This window comes from Psittacula echo (genome assembly GCF_963264785.1).
Source record: "Psittacula echo genome assembly, chromosome: 3".
NCBI lineage: Eukaryota > Metazoa > Chordata > Aves > Psittaciformes > Psittacidae > Psittacula > Psittacula echo.
In genome coordinates, this window is record NC_137736.1 from 41035408 (window position 1) to 41054666 (window position 19259).

A 19259-nucleotide genomic window follows, 5' to 3' on the forward strand; every position below is an offset into this window, starting at 1 on the left:
TTAAATAGCATGTTTAAAACTAATACCTAAGGGGGGCCTACAAGAATGCTGGAGGAAGACTTTTTACAGAGGTATGTAGCTATAGGACAAGGGGGAATGGCTTTAAACTGAAAGAGGGTAGATTTACACTAGATAGTAGGAAGGAATTCCTCACTATGAGGCTGGTGAGGCACTGGAACAGGTTGCCCAGAGAATCTATGGCTGATCCATCCCTGGCAGTATTCAAGGCCTGGCTGGCTGGGGCTTTGAGCAACCTGGTCTAGTGGGAGGTAGGTGCCCTTTCCATGGCAAGGCAGTTGGAACTTTCCAACCCACACCGTTCTCTGATTCTGTGAAAATCTAGCAACCTCAGAAGCTGAAAGGGGCTTTGTAGTGATAGTGTCTGTATTTTATGCACCTGGAATTTTCTTTTCATACTAAATGCATAACTGAGTGGTCTAGTATTCTATATTAATTCTTAGGTAGACAGATGTACATGTTGGACATAGCGGTATCCTGCATATTGAAGATTGCCCTGTTAAATATCTGATATGATACTTGGTTAAATATTTCCAGTGGGGATGAAGAATGTTTTGGTTTTGAAACTATATGTGTTGAATTCTATTCATTCTATGGATTTCTGAGCTGGATCGTGTGATGCCTCACTGCCTCTTTAAAAACAAACAAACCATTTGTTTTTGAAAGATATTCAAGAGACACTGAAAATATATAATAAACAAAATTACAATAGCTAGCTTTGGACAAAAATGCACAATAGATGCTATTTTCTTTTTTTGTAGCATTTCATAGCTAATGTGCTCTGAAGCAGTCATTGTTTCTATATTATACACAATACTTAAGTGAACGCATATGATATAGTTCAGAACTGTGGGTTTTTTTCAGAATTTCCAAATGCTAGTCTTAAAAAATCCTTGTGCATTTCATTATATGCACCTGAAAAGATAACAATATGTGTATTCAGATGGTAAATTAAAAACAAATGTACAAATCAGATAGAGTGTCTGTATTGTTTATAGCAGCTGGCATCGTATAACTGAGACCAAGAATACTCAGAATAATTCCTTGGGGAAGACTGAATGATCTAGGGACGTGTGCTTTTACAGTGTTTTCAATACTAATGCAAACATGTGTTGATATTTAAAAGTACATTGCACATAACATTCTCCATTTAAAAAGAACCTGCTATTAGCTATTAAAATGCCTCTCTGGAGGACATGGTAGATATTTAATTTTGCAGAATCATTCTCCGCAGAGTTGAACAGCTAAAAATCCACAACATGCATCTCTTGTGACAAGTAGTTCCACACTGAATTAGAATGCAATGTTACCACCAGTAGCCCATTTTAGGGCACATTAGTTTTAGGACATCAGTAAATAAGACTGCTAGCATGAGAGTTGTAACAGAAAGAAATATTATTTCTAATAATGGCCATGTCTAGAATAAGTGCATGTCAAATCTAAAAGAAATGTCTATTTTTAATATGAGTTATAACTAAGTTTATGTAAAATTTCACTAGAACAAAGTACAAGAGAGAAAATTAGTAGGGTGCAAGGCAATAAGGAGATATCATAAAGAATACCCTGAGTTCTTTAATCAGTGGAGAGTGGTAAGAGTAGGCTCTTGCTTAAACCAGCTGGCCTGACAAAGGTTGCTCACTCTTGTATAAAGTGGAATAGTATAAAGGAATAGATTGTTGTCTTTACCTTTTCTTTTGGTTGCTTTTGAATGAGGGAATAAACAATAGTTTATATAAATAGTTATAATTGTATTGATTTTGAATAATTTTAATTTACAGTAAAAAGGTTCACAGATGCCAGCCTGAGTTAGTACTATTATGTGTACATTGCCATATATCTAGTTTCCCCACTGTGTGCAGAAGAGAAGTTGCCTGCTTATTCTGTCTGATTTTCTTTAAGAAGCCTTTTCACTTCTGCTACATCTAATAGATAAGAATATGGCACAAAACTGAACGTTGCCATTTGATTGGAGATTTTTCAAGGTCAGGACCCAGTTTCACAAGCAGTTCTATTTGTCAATACAGCTGACATCAGACACAAGCTAAAGACAAACTTGTCTAATAAAGCTTTCAGATTCAATTTTCTCTCTGCATATAGCTTCAGGAATCTCTGGAGGTCATTCACAGCATGTGCTGCAACACCAACAGGGAGTAGTAATGAAAAGAGTCTGGATAAAAAGCTGACACTATGCCTTCAGAGCTCTGTGAATAAAAACATAAAAAGCAAGTTTCTAAACGTGAATCTTTATGATTCTCAGAATTTCTATCTTGATCTTTATAGCATATCTTGATGTGAGGGTTTGTTTCTGGATTACCTGACAGGTGAAAAATACATGCAAAATATACCTATGCCACAAAAGCCTGATTTAAATCAAAAGAAAGAAGGTTACACCTTTGTATTTAACATCCTATTTCAGTGGTCTTGCAGTAGGTTACTCTTTGAAAGTATCTGTAATAAGGTGTGACAATGCAGTTTCCAAAGAGAATGTGGTTTTCTACTTTGATTTTTTCAGGCTCAGTTAACTAAATAAAACTTAGTCTCTGTTACCACTCAGAATTTTAGTTATACCTATCATGAAATGTAAATCAGAAAGTGAAATCAGGAGTGAGCTGCTTTGTTGTTATTAAAGACAATACGGAATATTGGTCTACTTTTTCTGTTCTATAACAAGTTGTTGAAAGTGTAGCTGTCAAGATTTATGATGTAAGAAAGATTAATGCTGTCATCAGCCTTTCAAAGGACCTCATTCACCTATTTTCTTCTGAGGGCCAGGCTTTGCAGCTTGTTTTCTTTCATTTAGTTTCTTGATCGATAGTTAGAAGCAGCAGGATATACAGGATTCAGTTTTATTAAATCCCATGAAATATAAGTGATGGCATGCTGTAGAATTCATCAGACTATTATTGAAAACCTATACCAGGTGAGAGTGCAGAAGTAAGTTACAGTTATAGTTGGTCTTTTTTACATGGCTTGTGTAGCATGGCTCAGGAAGGAATTTAATTAATGTTAATTTTTCTCTAGAATTGTATTCAGCATATGCTGCAGAATCCAATATTAGTAATCTTCAAGAAATGTGGCAACAACACAATTTTATCATTTTAAAAACAAAGACATAATCAAGAATTTGAATTAGTTCACTCTGGAAGATGCGGAAAAAGGGATTCTCAGAGTTCCTAGCAAAAGAAATATCCAGAATAAAATGGTAGTTTGTACTCCTTTTCAGGTTTTCTACCCCAGTTTCTAGCTTTGCATTACACTTTTTTCCCCATTCTTTAAACTCACCCTACCTCTCTCCCTTCTTTTTGTTACAGTAACCTGAATTATTATATATGACTCTCCAGATAGCATGGGCTTGCAAATAGCAGCAATTTCTCTTTCCTGTTTCATTTTATATAGTGATTAGTCTATTGGCAACTACATTGTGTGAAAAGCTCTTAATTTCATAGAATAATAGGAAATGATAGTTCATTCTGCACACAGTCCTCTTGACCTGTCTGCTTTTCTTTCTTGACCCTAACCATTCTGTGATTCTATGACTTGTCTTTTTAAAAGAGCAAACTAAGTTGACTTCTGCTTTCAGGGCAGTGCTCAGTGCCATCATGGTCATATCCTACTGAGAAATACAATGGCTGACATCCTTCCTAATACTTCTGTGGTGACTGGAGCTGCCACAGAGTTAGGTCTGCTCTGCAGAGAAACAGACAACCAAAGAGTGTGAGCAAGTGTGATTACAGATCATGAGCAGAGACAAGGCCACAGGGAATGAGGAACAAAGCTCATAATTGCTTCTAACGCTTCTGCTCTTGTCAGAGAGCATGAGATGATGACAGACAGACTTGTTCCATGAACTGTAGAAGGCTAAAATGAGGACGAGATGGCAAATGAAAACCTCTTCTACTCCAGCTAGAAAAATCTTTAGTCTTGTTCATATGAAACTTGTCACTGAAATATCAGACTATTGTCTTTTGATTCTATCAATAGCAGGGAACAGTGTTGGAGATATGCAGGTAGATATTTGCATTACTGATATATCCTTCAACAATATATTGGTGGTCAGATAACACTTAAGTACCCAAAGGCAATTCTCTGTAAGCTAAAACTAAAATAGCTCGAAGAGCAGTAGAGGTCAGTTTGACCTGAAAAGTAAGCATTATATGTGTTTTCATGGGAAAGCTTGATGAGTGTTTCACAAAGTAGTACAAAACAAGATATTTTAACATTTCTGATGAAAGACCAGATGATTTGAGGAATTACTTTGTCAAAAGCAAAGTGGCAGCTGTGATGTTGCCTTCTGTAACTTTCAATGACTGATTTTTATTCTGCAGACCTTTTCTCTCCAAGAATAAGGGTAGACAGCAATTTTTGCATGAATATTGTAACACTGTTAAATTAGCTAATAACTGGATTCTGATTATTTCAAAGCTTCTTCAAACATGTTCTGAGGTTTTTGGGGGGTTTCTTTTTTTTGTTTTTTCATTTGGTTATGTTTTTTTGTTGTTGTTTTGTTTAGTTTTGGTTTTGTGGTTTTTTTGGGGGGTTGGGAGGGTTTTTTGGTTTGTTTCTTTTTTTAACTACATGGTACCTAAAATTCCACTGGCTCTTTGGTATTCTGTATCAGTATACAATATTTTACACTTTTGTCTTCAGAGTTTGTGTTGGCTAGGATAGCAATTCATGCCTGTTACATCAATTTGTAGATCCTACCAAATTAGAAGAGATGATTTTTCATGAGACTGTAAAAGTTGGAGCTGCTGGCAATATGCATTTTTCCTAATATCAGAGAACTAGGAAAAGCTGCCAAAATTCAGTTGCATGCTAGTAATGGCACACTGGAAATGTAAATTGTTGTCATATGAATTGACATCCAATTGAAAGCTGCATACTAAATCAAGGAACTTGTTACTTTTACCGACAAAAAGAATAGTGAGAGGTGCTTGCATTATTTGTGACAGATGTTGTGACAACCTTTTTTTAAGGCAAGTATGTGACAGAATTTGATGGAACACCACAACTGCTGTAGTACAAAACATTAATTTTCATGAAACCCTTTTGTAACAACTGCAACAACTGCTTACTGAAAAAGACTCTTGTCCTTTGGAAAAAAAAAAAAAAATGCTTTCTATAGGGATACAAATAATGCTGCATTTAAAAAACAACAACAGAAAAAAAGACTGTTTTCAAAAAAATAATGTTTGACTCCTTGAACTGAAACTCTTCAGACTGCCCAGAAATGATTGTGTGTGTTTCTAGAGATTAAGGAGCTCAATTAGGGATGCAGGAATCAATTACTGAAAACACCCATGGGGTGGGATGGCAGAAGAGTAAATTAAAAAAAAAAAAATCTTGTTTCATTTTTAAAATATTAATTTAAGTAGCAGCAAAAGTAATATTATGAGTTTGTTTAAAAAAAACAAAAACAAAACAAAACGAAAAAACCAACTTGCCTACTCAAAGTCTCTTAATATTACTAAAGAGAATCAACACAAGGAGTCTGTCCACTACTTCAAGAAATCCTAAAACAGTCTGGAACATTTTCCTCAATACTTCCTTTAGTTCAAGAGCCAATCAGGTAATTTTATATTTAAAAACCCAAACATAGAAGTAGTCCTCATGTGGCAAATAACTCCATTGACTGTACTTTGGCATATGCAGATTATTGCTGTGTTTTACAGAGAAAATAGTTTTAAATTAATTGTTAGTATCATGGATCTCTTTAGGAGTCAAAGTGTTCCTACAGTATAAAGTTTGCAGTGTTTCTGTCCCTCAGAAAACTCCCTTGACATAATTCCTTCTTAAAGTTTCCTCTCAAAGTTCTAATGAAAAATGTTAAAGTGTTTATAAAAAGGGAAAACTTTATGTCATGATTGATTAAGAAAAAAGTCCATTTATCATCCTTAAACATGAAAACTCAAGGGGGGGTGTGACCTTATCGCTCTCTGCTACTACCTGAAAGGAGGTTGTAGTGAGGTGGGGGTCAGTCTCTTCGCCCAGGTGATGAGTGATAGGACAAGAGATAATGGCCTCGAGCTGCACCAGGGGAGGTTTAAGTTGGATATTAGGAAAAATTTCTTCACCAAAAGGGTGATTAGGTGTTGAACAGGCTGCCCAGGGCAGTGGTGGAATCACCATACCTGGAAATGTTCAAAAAACATGTAGATTAGGCCCTTAGTGACACGGTTTAGTGGTGGACTTGACAGTCCTGGGATAACAGTTGGACCTGATGATCTTAAAGGTCTTTACAACCTAGCTGATTCTATGGATGCTCTTAACTGTTTTCTCCATTGTCAAATATAAAACTCTTTATCTGAGAGAGGAAAATATTTTCAACAGGCAACCTTGAATGAATGTAATTAGTGTAATTTAGTCAAAACTTTGTATTTACCTTATGAAGAAAATGTTTGTCCAAAATTGCCATGTGATAATCCACATAATAAATATACAAATCATTTAATGTACAGTATGACTTCACCTTATTTTATGCAAACCCATATATGCAGTCTGAGTCTCTGTAACCTCTCTGCCTAGACATGTGAAATCTTCCACATTGAAAGAATACACTAAATGAGAAATGAAATCTAGTAGAAGAAGATAATGATTCACATCCACAGTAAGAAATAACAGGTTTTAAATATTACTTATTAATTTTATTTGAACCAGTCTGAATTCCCTACTTAAAGTTTTTCTTCTTTGCCTTTTAAAACACATTAAGCATGCCTAAGGGAAGACTCAAATCAATAATAAAAATAGAGGATACAGGGCACAGGCAAGCCAGAAAGAAATTGTGTCTCTCAGCTGCGTGTTTCCTACCATTTCTCATCGCAATTAAGAAACAAGATGATTGTTTGGAGGAGGAGAACAAACACAAACATTTCTGATTATTTTCCCTTTTGTTGCAATAAACAAGGGATATTAGCCTTAACATAAGCTCAGTTTATATTATGCCAGTATCTCAGCACTTGAATCAACTTCTACATTTGTAAAAATAACATTAGCAGTATCCAAAAAATGATTATTTTTGCTTTAGCAGAAAAACTGGTGGCAGAACTGCAGGTATTTGTTCAGCTAATATTTAAACTACAGAATAGAAAGAAGTAACAAACATGATCATATCATATATAGTTTTCATAAATAAAGTTTATTTATAGAAGAGGAAGATTTTTAAGCCTTTGCCATTATATTGTTTGTACTGGAGTTTGTTATTTTTTTCTTTTAGCTTGTGGCTTGTTTTTTATCCCCATATTGACTGTTTTGAAAACATTATGCCAATATTGCAATGAGTATCCAGTGGTGACACTATATAATTTCGGAATGTTGCTTTCACCTAACTTTTAAAGTATGTGTTAATAGTTAAATTAGCCTTGGTATTGTAACCATTGATACTGCTAGAAATGGAATGTAGAACCACCATGTAGGTAGTGTATGAAGGGTACTTCTGATACCTATTTTTAGTTTCAATGTCTGCTTAATTCTGACACTCACCAGAAGTGATCCATTCATACCCTACCCTTTGCTTTTCAATTTTTAGGGGGCCAATCAGTCATGTTGAACTTTGCCTAAGGAAAGGTTCACAAGGAATACCATGACAATGCTGTATTATTAAAAGTAGACTAAACTGCGGAGCAGTTTATCTTTCAGAAAGGTTTGAATAGAACAATAGGTTCAATCAGAGCAAGAGTTATTAATGCTACCTGAGTTTACAGATATATATTACAATCTTTGGTATTATATTACCTGCACCTATTTGAGTCATAGTCTATCTAGCATGGAATACTGCAAATTTAAAGCTTTTTCTACCACATGTAGAGTAGTCCACTGAATGTTTACATATGGTGTGCCAGAATTATTTAATGTATTATCTTCAGTCTTAGCTGCTTTGCTCCCAAAGTGTTCTCTATTCTCATACTATTTCCAATTTGGGGTTTAGAAAGTGTTTGTAAGTGAGAATATAGCTTTACAGATTGCCTCAGGTTGGAAGGGACCTCTGGAGATCATCTGATCTAACCTTTCTACTCAGCAGACTGACCTAGAGGAGGCTATTCAGGATTGTTTCCAGGCAACTTTTGAGTATTACCAAGGATGGACACTCTACAACCTCTCTGGAAAACCTGTAGCAGTCACCCTCACAGGCAAAAACTGTTTCCTGATATTTAGAGGAAACCTGTGTTTCAGTTTTTGCCCACATGTCTTGACCGCATGGCACTGTGGTTCCCTGGGTCCTCCATATTGTCCTTTTAGAAAATAGAAGTGACATTTGCTTCACTGCAGTCTTAAGGTACTTCTCCCTGTCACAATGATCCATCAAAGCTTATAGAAAGGGGCTTTGCAATGACATCTGCACAGCTCCCCAGCTATCAGGGTACCTATCAGGGTACATGGACTTATGTATGTGTAGTTTGCTGAAGTATTCTCCAACCTCATTTTCTTCTATGAAGGATTTTTTAAAAAGTCATAACATCTCTACACAGAAATGCTCTTGAACTGCCACCTATGATGGCAGTATTCTCATCAAATAAACCATTAACATTCAATTTATAAGTATCTGTAATATAAAGGAAGTATTTGCAGAAGCTCTTCTCAACAACAGATCATAATTTTCACTTTCTGCTCTGCAGCACTAACTTCACCTCAATACTATTTACGTTATGATGCACAGAAGATTTATATCACTGAAATTCTTAGTGTTTGCTAGAATCTTTCTATTTTTCTGACAGACAGGGACATATGTTCTTTTTCCCATTGCAATCCAGTGTTTGTGAAAACAAGAGCTTTTCTTTACACTGAGTGAAAGACATATCTAAACATCATTCTGTTGTGTTTGAAGAAATTTGGAAAAATGCATTGTACGATAAAGAGTTTAGTCATGCCTCTACATATGAAAAGGAGGTGAGCAATAAAAGTCTGCCACATTTCTCCTATGACAAAGAAGGATAAGGCTGAGAAAGCTGACACTTAACTTTTGACTGTAAATTTAAAGTTATGATGCTATTCATTAATGATAGTAACATATTAGAATCCATAACTTTTATGGTTATTTTTCAAATATAGCACTACACATTCACTTGTGAACACTTTTCTCCTAACAGTTTTTAACCTTGACTTTCTACTTTCTTTTGCATCTCTAAGAATTATGGAGTCCTTAGTTTTGTTCCCTCTCTTCATCCCACTACACAAGTTATTTTAGATCTAAACTTTAACTAGTAATCTCATAAACTATCAGCATCTTTTTTTTACCTGTATTAATCTAAATAGTGTATAATTCATAATGACGTGTTAGGAATCATTCAGAGCTTCTTGAGTATAAAGGAAGTCTAGGAACTTAACTCGTATTTTAAATTGATGGCAATAGCACATAATGTGAATTTTCCCTAAGTGTTTATGAAATTAAGTACTGTTACCCATTTATACTCTATAAAAAAATACTGTCTATGAAATATCCATGATATAGTTACTAAGTAGTCTTTCCTATGAATTGTTTTTACTAAATATTCAAGGCTAAGAAGACAAACAGACATTAGCATTCTATTCAAAGACAAAAAGACTCATTTTGAAACGTTTTTTATCTTTAAAAGCTTATTAAAATGTTAATAAACTGTAAGCTTAGAGATAAAACACTTAAAACCCTTAAAGGGTGCATATTTTCCACATTTAGAAACGTGCATGTAATTTTGTTGGCAATAACTTTTTGATCAACATGAAGTCATTATTGAGTTCAGATCACCACAAAAACCCCATCCTTGCTTTCAAATTTAAATGTTGGGTTTGTTTTGTTTTGTTTTGTTTTTTAATTTCTTTTTTCTTTAATAAATTGATATTATTTATTTCAGTTAATCAGAGCTGTGTTGCCTGCTGCAATTGTATTACTTTTCTTTTGGAACTCCTTTGTGACCCAGAACAGATAGCAGGTAGCTGTAGACCTCTCTTCAAATAATGTTATTGGCAGTGAGCACCTTACATGGAAGGGTTGTGCTGCGTGGGAGAACTTAATGTACTCTTTAGTCTATTTCCTTAACTTTGAAGGACAGAGAGAAATGAGGCTATTCATTTATCACTGGGACAAGTCTAAGGAATAAATCAGTCTCAGAACTGTCTTCCTAAATGTTTCTCAGGGAAGTCTACTTGGAGTTTAATAATATGAGTGCTGGCAAGATGACACTGAGAGTTTCCATGAAATAAGCAAGCCCTACTTGTGCCTGTGCCACATCGAAATCAGTGAAATGCTGGTTTGCTCACAGAGGAAATTTTGTTTTATCACTAGAGAAGGCAATGTTGCTTATGTTAAAATAACAGATTCATAGAGTGATGTTGTCTGTACATATGCCACAGGGTACAGGTATTCTTCCTCTATTTTCCTTGGAGTGAGTAAAACACAGCCCGCTTTCCTTGACTAAAACAGAAACAAACTTTAGTGGGTGTATGTCACTGCTATTTATTGTGTAAAGGATTTAAGGCTGGCATATGTCTTAATTGGTACTGCTAACCATGGAACTAAATCACCAAGAACCTAGACATGCAAATGGAATTTAAATCTGCATTACTGTGTAATTTCTTCTTTGTCAAAAAGTTTTGACCTGGTAGATGCAGTTACCTTATGTAATTAAAACTTAAATACTACTTGAAACGTTCAGAAGGATAGTTGGGAACATTCCTGTGAACTGTGTGTATTCTGCTTTTAACGACTTTGGCTTGAAAAGGTGGTGTCAAAAGGGGTTTGAAGCTCTTGGGAGTGTTGTCATTCTTTCTGTCAATTCTGTTCCTGTTCAGTACCTAAGTAAGGAGTTTCATGTGTTCTGAGTTGTCAGTGTAACCCTCTCTTGAAACACAACACTGAAATAGGCAGAATAAAAGAAGGGGGAAAAAAGTGTGTTCCTGCAGTTGACTTAATTTTGAATTTCTTATTTCTGCATTTAATATTTTATTTTTTTGTTTCATGGCACATTCCTATTATTCTTAAAGTTTAACATTACAGATTATTTTCAAGATGCAAAAAAAAAATACCAATATGCTCTTGAGTTTCATCAGGCGTATTTCAAGAGCAAGGTGAAAATCACATCTAGTTTGGAGTTAGATTGTTTTTCAGCTTTTTGTTAAACATTTAAGTCACAGAAACTGTCAGTGCAGCTCTAGATAAATTGTTTCAGAATTATATCTGTTGCAACATATTGTGTAATTAATATTGATTTATATTTCTCTATTAATTTTAATTATCATATGCTTCTGTTAAATGAACAAGTTCATATCTGTGCAAGCATGAAAGAGAAATAGGGGACAGGGATTGTTTCAAGTGTATTTGTGTTCTGAGCAGAGATAATTGTCAGAAGATAAACAAACTGTGCAACCACTTTCTAAGGGTAATTGTAATCAGTAATTTAATAGCTCAATTTTTTTTAACTGCTCAGTCAAAGTGGAACAGATTATTACCATCCTTAGTAGATAATGGTAGATAGTGGTAGCTTTTAAAAAAGGTATATCAAGCATTGCACTTCTGCTGGTACCTTACAGTCCTCTGTAGTATTTCAAGTTTCTTGATGTAAAAGAGCTACATCAAAAGGATAAAAAAAACTAAGCAAAAAATCCAGAGCAGTTACCCCATGAACTTCAGAAGGTTAGAAGTACCCTATTCTGGAATAGCTGCCACTAGAGGAAAAATAAGTAAATGAGTAAACTTTTGAGTGTATACTCAGGCCAAAATATATGAGCTGCTAAGAAATGCCAGGCAGTCTTATCAGACACTCTGAGTTTCATTACAGAGGTTCTGAAGAGACCCAGTTTAGAAAGTTTTTCTTCAGTTTACCTGAAATACTGATGATAATAGAAATTTCCTCTAATAAGACAACTTCTGTTTAACTTATGTGAATGCCAAACTAAACAACTGTTTTCTTTTTGTCTGAGTATCTTTGAATTCATAGAGGAAATAAAAGGTCTTTACATGAACTTCAGGACAAATGGAAGTGGACCTAATTATCCATCCCTTGGTAAAGACTGGAAATCAATACTTATGCATCCTTTTCACACTTAACTGCTTTGACACTCAACTACATTTTTCAGTAATTGCATGTATCTTGACCATGATATGGAACACCTCACTGAAAATAATGAGCCTTGCTCTGAATCACTTTGACCTACAGTATTATGGAGTTCATGTGAGGAGAGGGTAAAATAGGATGACATTTTGGAATTGTCACAATGAATCATGACTGATCTGTGAAGTTGAATTCCTATCCAGGAGTGAGACGGTATAGACAATTCTGTGATTTTATGTCTTTGATATATAATTTTCTCTAGTCTCTAGCTCAGAGAGAGGAAAGCATAAAAACACATCAAGCACAGAAAGCTCTAAAGGACAACATCAAAACCAAACAAAGGATTTTTGAATCTATAGAAAACTGGTATATTTTGTTATAATTATTTATTTATAGTTGGTGCTGTTTGTTGCATGTGTTTTTGTTCTTCAGGCAACTAAATAACATTCATCAGAGACACACATGCTCAAAGACTTATTTGCCGTTTTCTCCTCCCAACCCCCGCTGAACAAAGATGAAAAATACTCTAGCCTTCTGATTGTAAACATTGAAAGAGTGTAACCAAGGTATTCCTATAAAACTGAAATTACTATATTGGCAGAAAAACACTGTGTGTAATTCTGAGGTTATTAATGATAATTCATCTTACTTTTTCGGCAGATCAATGAAGACAGACAAAGTGATGACTAATATTTTGGTTTCTCAGTTATATTCTAGGAGTTATTTCAGACCACTGCAGTTTCTAATCTCTAAATGCCAACTCAGATTAAGTAACTACTAATAACACTTTTCTTTTTTTTTTAATGTTGACATTCTTTTCTAGCTTCAATGTACTTTAGGAAGTGAAAAAAAAGCAAATGAATCCACAAATGAAATAGTTCTTGATTATATATATATATGAAAGTAACTCTATAAAAGTTCCTTCAGCCTTAAAAGGACATTATGTATTTTCTCATTGCCTTGCAGATATTAATACAATACTCTCTTTTTCCTCACTATTCCTGCTTGATGTGGCTTTGTTTTAAATTTTACCTTTGTTTAATGGCCCAAAAGTGGCAACTATGTGGGCCCCATCTATTTTTTTGAGATATTCATGACATGTCACTCTGTGGAAGAAGTTGATCTTTCCTTCCCTTTTCTCCTCCCCTGCAGCAGTAGTTGCCAAAATTGCTTCTTCATCTGCTGACAGCCAAAGGAAAGCTATGGTGTATTGCTACTTTGAGGAGAGGGATGGGAGAGATGATGTTCAGCCTGGAGAAGAGAAGGCTGTGTGGAGATCTCCTAGCAGCCTTCCAGTATCTGAAGGGGGCCTACAAGGATGCTGGAGAGGGACTCTTCACTAGGGACTGTAGTGATAGGACAAGGGGTAATGGGTTCAAACTTAAACAGGGGAAGTTTAGATTGGATATAAGGAAGAAATTCTTTCCTGAGAGGTTGGTGAGGCACTGGAATGGGTTACTCAGGGAAGCTGTGAATGCTCCATCCCTGGTGGTGTTCAAGGCCAGGTTGGACAGAGCCTTGGGTGGCATGGTTTAGTGTGAGATGTCTGTGCCCATGGCAGGGGGGTTGGAACCAGATGATCTCAAGGTCCTTTCCAACCCTAACTATTCTATGATTCTATGATTCTATGGCTTCTACCACCAAAGTGTGAAAGCATGGTACCTAATAGTGCTGTGCTGCTCTCTAGGCAGTAGAGACACTTGGTGTGCTACACACCATTCACTATTTAAGCACCTATCTCCTCCAAAACTGGGAGTAGGGGGGTTTGGATGGGTGTACGTGGCATGAATCCAAGAATTCAGACTTTGAACCATGAATTGGAATTTGTTGCTTTTGGTAATGAGCTGAATCTTCTGCTGGAAGACAAAGTCAGCCAATTATGTCTGTTAGTGAATGATAGGTTCAGTACATTGCCTTTTAATTACTGAATGTTCTCCCTGTTATCTTGGGCTAAATGTTATGGGCAAAATGGCATATAAGATGTAAAAAGTACAGTTAACAACTCCGCTACATCAGGAGTCATTTTGTGGGACTGACTAATCACAGCATCACATTGTGGTTGAGGTTGGAAGGGGCCTCTGGAGGTCACCTGGTCCAACCCCTCTGCTCAGGCAGGGTGGCCTAAAGGAGACTGCCCAGGATCATGTTCAGACAACTTTTCAGTATTTCCAAGGATGGAGACTCCATAACTTCTTTGGGAAATCTATGATGGGGCTCAGACATATTTCACCTGAAATGTTTCATGACATTTAGCAGGAACCCTTTATGTTTCAGTTTGTGTCCATTGCCTCTTGTCACAGGGCACCACAGGAATGAGTCTGGCTCCATCATTTTTGCACCTTCCTTTCAGATATTCAAACATGTTGATGAGATTCTCCGTGATTCTTCTCTTTTCTAGGCTAAACATTCCCTGCTCTTTCAAGCTTTCCTTGTATGAGAGATGCTTCAGTCCCTTAATCATCACTATGGCCCTTCACTGGCCTCCCTCCAGTAGCTTTATAACTGTCTTGTATTGGGGAGCCTAGAACTGGACACAACACTCCAGACGTGGCATCACTAGTGCTGAGTTAATCTCTGCTTTGTTTGCATCATTTAGCTAAAAAGAAATAGAATAGGGCAGAAAATATCTGGAGTTATTTCAGGACAGATAAGAGAATACCTGATGAGTACAGCTTATTATTAATTATTCATATCAGTGTAAAAATTTTTAAAACAAAATAAAGGGGTAAAGGAAAGAGATCCTTTAGGATTAATTCTTTTGCTTTTGATATTAAAACCTGCCAGTCTTTAACTGTAGAAGATGCTCTATTACAGCATTGTTAAATTACAAATAAAACCTTACAAACCTTTCCATGTCAGAAAAAGATGTCGATTTTCTCATCTATTTGCGTGATTTTAATTAAAAACTTGCTGTGTTAGAACCACATTTTACAACAATTGATTTACTTCATAGTTGTCCACAGATGTGATTTTAAAGTACAGAAAGGGAAAGTACAAATATTTCACTTCAGAAATGCAATAATGATATGGATGGGTGGATAAATATGTTTAATTGCAGTGTATGTCATTAAAAATCATAATTTGCAGGAGTTACTCTTGGTGTCATAATATTGCCATTTATTCAAGCTAGATAATAACATGTATGTTAGTTGATTTGGTGAATTGTTTGTAAGTGTACAGTATTTTTAATGGTGACAGCTTTTTATGGTTCTTTACCAGTGACAGTCATTTAGATATTTGTGCACAGCTTTTTCCCTTTCTGCAGTGCTGAAGAGGATTACTGATTCCTCAATAAAGTAACTGAATATCTTTCTCATTAGTGAAAAATAAGCTGCTAAATTCCTTGCCAAGATCAGCTGATGTTACTGATTGGTTTAGTGTTTCAAGTGTTTTTACAGCCAAACTGTTGAACCCTTATCTGCTACTTGAGTTTTTAGACTTCAGGCAGACTTTGCTGTAGTGTCATGAATGCCAATGGGGAAATCCATCAGACTCTCAGAAGTACTGGAAAAGCAACAAAAAACTCCTTACTGCCTTACTGTGAATAAGATGACACTGGGGATGGGGGTGTGTGTTGGGGGTTTTATTGGTGGGTTTAGTTGTGTGAGTGGATTTTTGTTTGTTTGGTTGGGTTTTGGGTTTTGTTTGTTGTTTGTTGTTTGTTTGTTTGTTTGAGGTTTTTTTTCTTCTTTCTGCTAAGTACAAACTACCTCACAGGAGGAGTGCAGGAAACTACTCTGTATGGAGACTAGGAAAAATGCATACCAACATGTTGGTTCTTTAGAAATTTGTATTTGGGTTTCAATAAGTGTATTCTGCATGTCAGTGTTAAAAAATGTAAGGCAGGCTCCATATAGCTTTGTTTCAGCTTTCCTGGTTTAGCTATTGTGATGTTTAGGTTGATTCACATAGAGATTCTGTTGCTACTGTAAAGGATAGGTATTTAGTCTCTCTTTTCTAAGGATTTAGTACCTCACTGAAGCAACACCCTAGTGTTCCTGTGTTTTTCCTTTTTATCATTTTTCTGATTTGACTGGACTTTACAAACAATAAGAAAAAATAACCAAATGTGATTCTGTGTAGCCTCATCTGCCATAATATTGTTCAGAATGAATTGGTTTTGTAAGATTAACTGGAGGGCAAAAATAATTTTCAAGTTACGAGGAGGAAAAATCAAGAATCAGCTAAGGCTGAATTTCTTGTGCAAATGCCCATATTGGTCACAGAGCCAATGGGAAATAGCCGGTGGTAACAGTGAGAATATTGTTGGTGAAACAAATTCACAGCAACAGAGTGACTGGAGACCGTGGATGAAATACATTTCTTGATACATGGTCATGCTGTGATACACTGGATATTGCAACCAATGTTTTTCAGTCTGCCTCTGGCCTCGACAGATCTGACCACACTACTAGATTTTGGAAAATGACTCATGTATAACAATATTTCAGAGACCTTGAGTGAGGGGTTTTTATTACACTGAGATCTTTGCTAGTGTTGCTATGTCACACCATTCTTTCAGGATGAAATTTGAATATGCTGAGAATGCTGAATATTAAGCATGCACTACAATTGAACTACTATGGAAAAATTAATATATTCTTTTTAATTTTCATATTTCCAGTAGATATAAGACAACAAGAAATGAGCTTGTATCTGTTATCCTTTCTACTGCATGAATTCTGTTACTGAAATAAATGCTTATCATAGTTCGTTTATTCAGTAATTTTAGCATTTTTTTTCTTTCAGTAACTTCTGGTGAAACTGTTGCTGTGGATACACAAACCAGGGTAACCAAGGAAACCACCACCTTCAAACCAGAAATGCCATCTTCTGTGCTTTTGGAGGTTCCAGCCTTGGCTGACTTCAATAAGGAATGGGCAGAACTCACTGACTGGCTTTCTCGACTGGATCGAGATATAAAATCTCAGAGAGTGATAGTAGGTGATCTTGATGATATCAACGACATGATCATCAAACAAAAGGTATGAGTAACACTGATTTTTCAAGTTGAAAACCTCATGGTCTTTATTTTGCATTAAATCATTTCAACAAGGAACACAGGAGAGACGATAGGCTACAATGCATGCAGTTGTTACTGAAGGTACTTTATTCCATAAATGCAATTATTGATTAAATGTTAAGAAAATTAATTGAGGGAAAACAAAAGTATTCCATAATTTCTCTGGTATTTAAGGCAGACCTCTTTATCTTTCTATTGCTGATGCTTATTGTGTTGTTGGAGCATGCAAGCCAAAGGTTGAAATACAAATGTCATGAGAAAGAAGGAACTGCATGGTGAGCATGGTTGTCAGGAGGAAAGATACCCCATTTCATACCTTTTCTTACGTTGCTTCTGTAATAACTTTCTGAGAGGCTTATATCCAGCTGCTGTTGGGTTATGAAAAGCTCCTGAGTTCTCTTAAAGAAACGAACAGCTCATTAATGCAAATGTTTTGTCAGCAAAACTGCAGCAGTGTCACTTATCTTTGAAAACACAGAAAAATATGGAAATATACATGCAAAGAAAATAAAAGGTTAAATTTTAACTTTAGCTACTTAGTAGCAACAAAAGTAATTGGTATTGTAAAGCTTGAAAGTAATTAGCCAGATTTGACATAGTTCAGTGTAAGATATTTGGCATGCCTATGAAAAACTTCTCAGTGTTATATTTCATTCAGCATAGTGCTAAACTGAGTTTAGGACTCTCTATTATAAGATTCTCTTCTGCTCCTTCCTCCTTCTCATTCTAAAAAAAAATCTGATTTATTGCAAAGAAGATATTGACATTCTTTCTCTTTGCTTAAAGCAGAAAGAGAGGGAGAAACAATGGTCACATTTTGCCTAGTATCTGTATTAAGCAGTTTTATAAGAACATGTATCTTAAAATATGCAGCTGTCTCATAGGATTAAATCTGCTTGTTTTCTTGTATTTCCCCCATTTTTAATGGTTTAAAATTTCTTATTTTGAGACATTTGTTTTGCTTTATTTCCTAGATCAGTAAAATAGTTATTTCATCTTGATTCATGAACAAAATATTTATTGTGTAGAATTATATAGTGTTTTATTAAGTAAAGTATCTTTAAAATGGCATGGGTGTATTTAAATAATGAGTGATAGTTGCAGTAGCACCTACACAGTACACTAGATTAAAATAGCCGTTATGTCATTTGGAAAGGTTGAGGACCAAAGAACACTTGTTGGCACATTATCTTTTAATCTTTTTCAAAATCTTTTTGCTTTTAAAATTTTATGTTATCAAATGCTTGGTTTGGAATTACATGGTTTTCTTGCTTATGCCTTGTTTTAGCACATTATTGTGGTAGGCAAAGTCCATAGCTTGCTTCCTTCTGCAGATCTCTTTTACTTAAATACGAGGTCAATTTACTAACTCTTGAGGATTTAAATTAATGTTATACATGTTTCAAAATTAACTAGTTTATATCAGTATTTTATCTTAACTCAAGGGTAAAATACTTTAGGTGGCAAAGCCAGCACTATTGCAGTCTTCCTCTCACTTCTGTTCCTGGCTGGGTAGCCCTGTCTCTTTTTTTGATACCACACTGTGCTGGTAACAGAACCAGCAGGAAAACTCTTTTTTGTTGTGCTTACCTCTCTAATTGGCTGCGCAACAGAATGTGACATTTAATATATTCTCTGCTGAAATGGAAAAATTAATGTCTAAATATAGACTCCAGTTCTGTTAACTGGCTCTCACTTCTCTAACAATCATCTTTATGTCACTTAATACATGGAAATGAATGTAACAAAATTTTGATTCTGCTCCTAAATCTGTCACTGTACTATTAGGTGAGATTAGCAGACAGAATTCTCAAAACTGGCAAAGAATTTTAGGTTTCTCAAAACAAAACAAAACAAAACAAAACAAAACAAAACCAGATTGCTTTCTAATGTGTAAAGTGTCTGCAGCATTTTATGAGCTGATGAAATTGGACATACAGGCACTTAGCTATTCTGAAAAGTCAGGCCAGATATGATCGAAGTTGGAAATCCAAAAGTAGTGCTTACCTCCCCAGACCTGTATATTCTGTAAAATATCATAGTCATACCTCCCGTGTGGTTGTGATTTAAAAGTCATTGAAAGTCACTGTATTGCATTGTGCTCTATTTGGATTTTTTTGCACATCTACAGAGATCTCAGTAAGCTTTAGTAGGAGTTCTGTCTTAGCAGATTGACTTTTTTTTTTTTTTTCAGTTTT

General features: G+C 35.4%; 1 protein-coding gene across 1 annotated transcript in view; it reads left to right on the forward strand.

Annotated features, from left to right (window-relative positions):
- The window catches only part of DMD (dystrophin), a gene marked incomplete at both ends in the record, with an annotated part of 1114107 nt that overhangs the window by 760437 nt on the left and 334411 nt on the right, over nucleotides 1-19259 (forward strand). The window contains one exon of the mRNA XM_080612996.1: nucleotides 16788-17023. Coding sequence (XP_080469122.1) covers nucleotides 16788-17023 — 236 coding nt within the window. The remainder of the gene's footprint in view (nucleotides 1-16787; nucleotides 17024-19259) is intronic.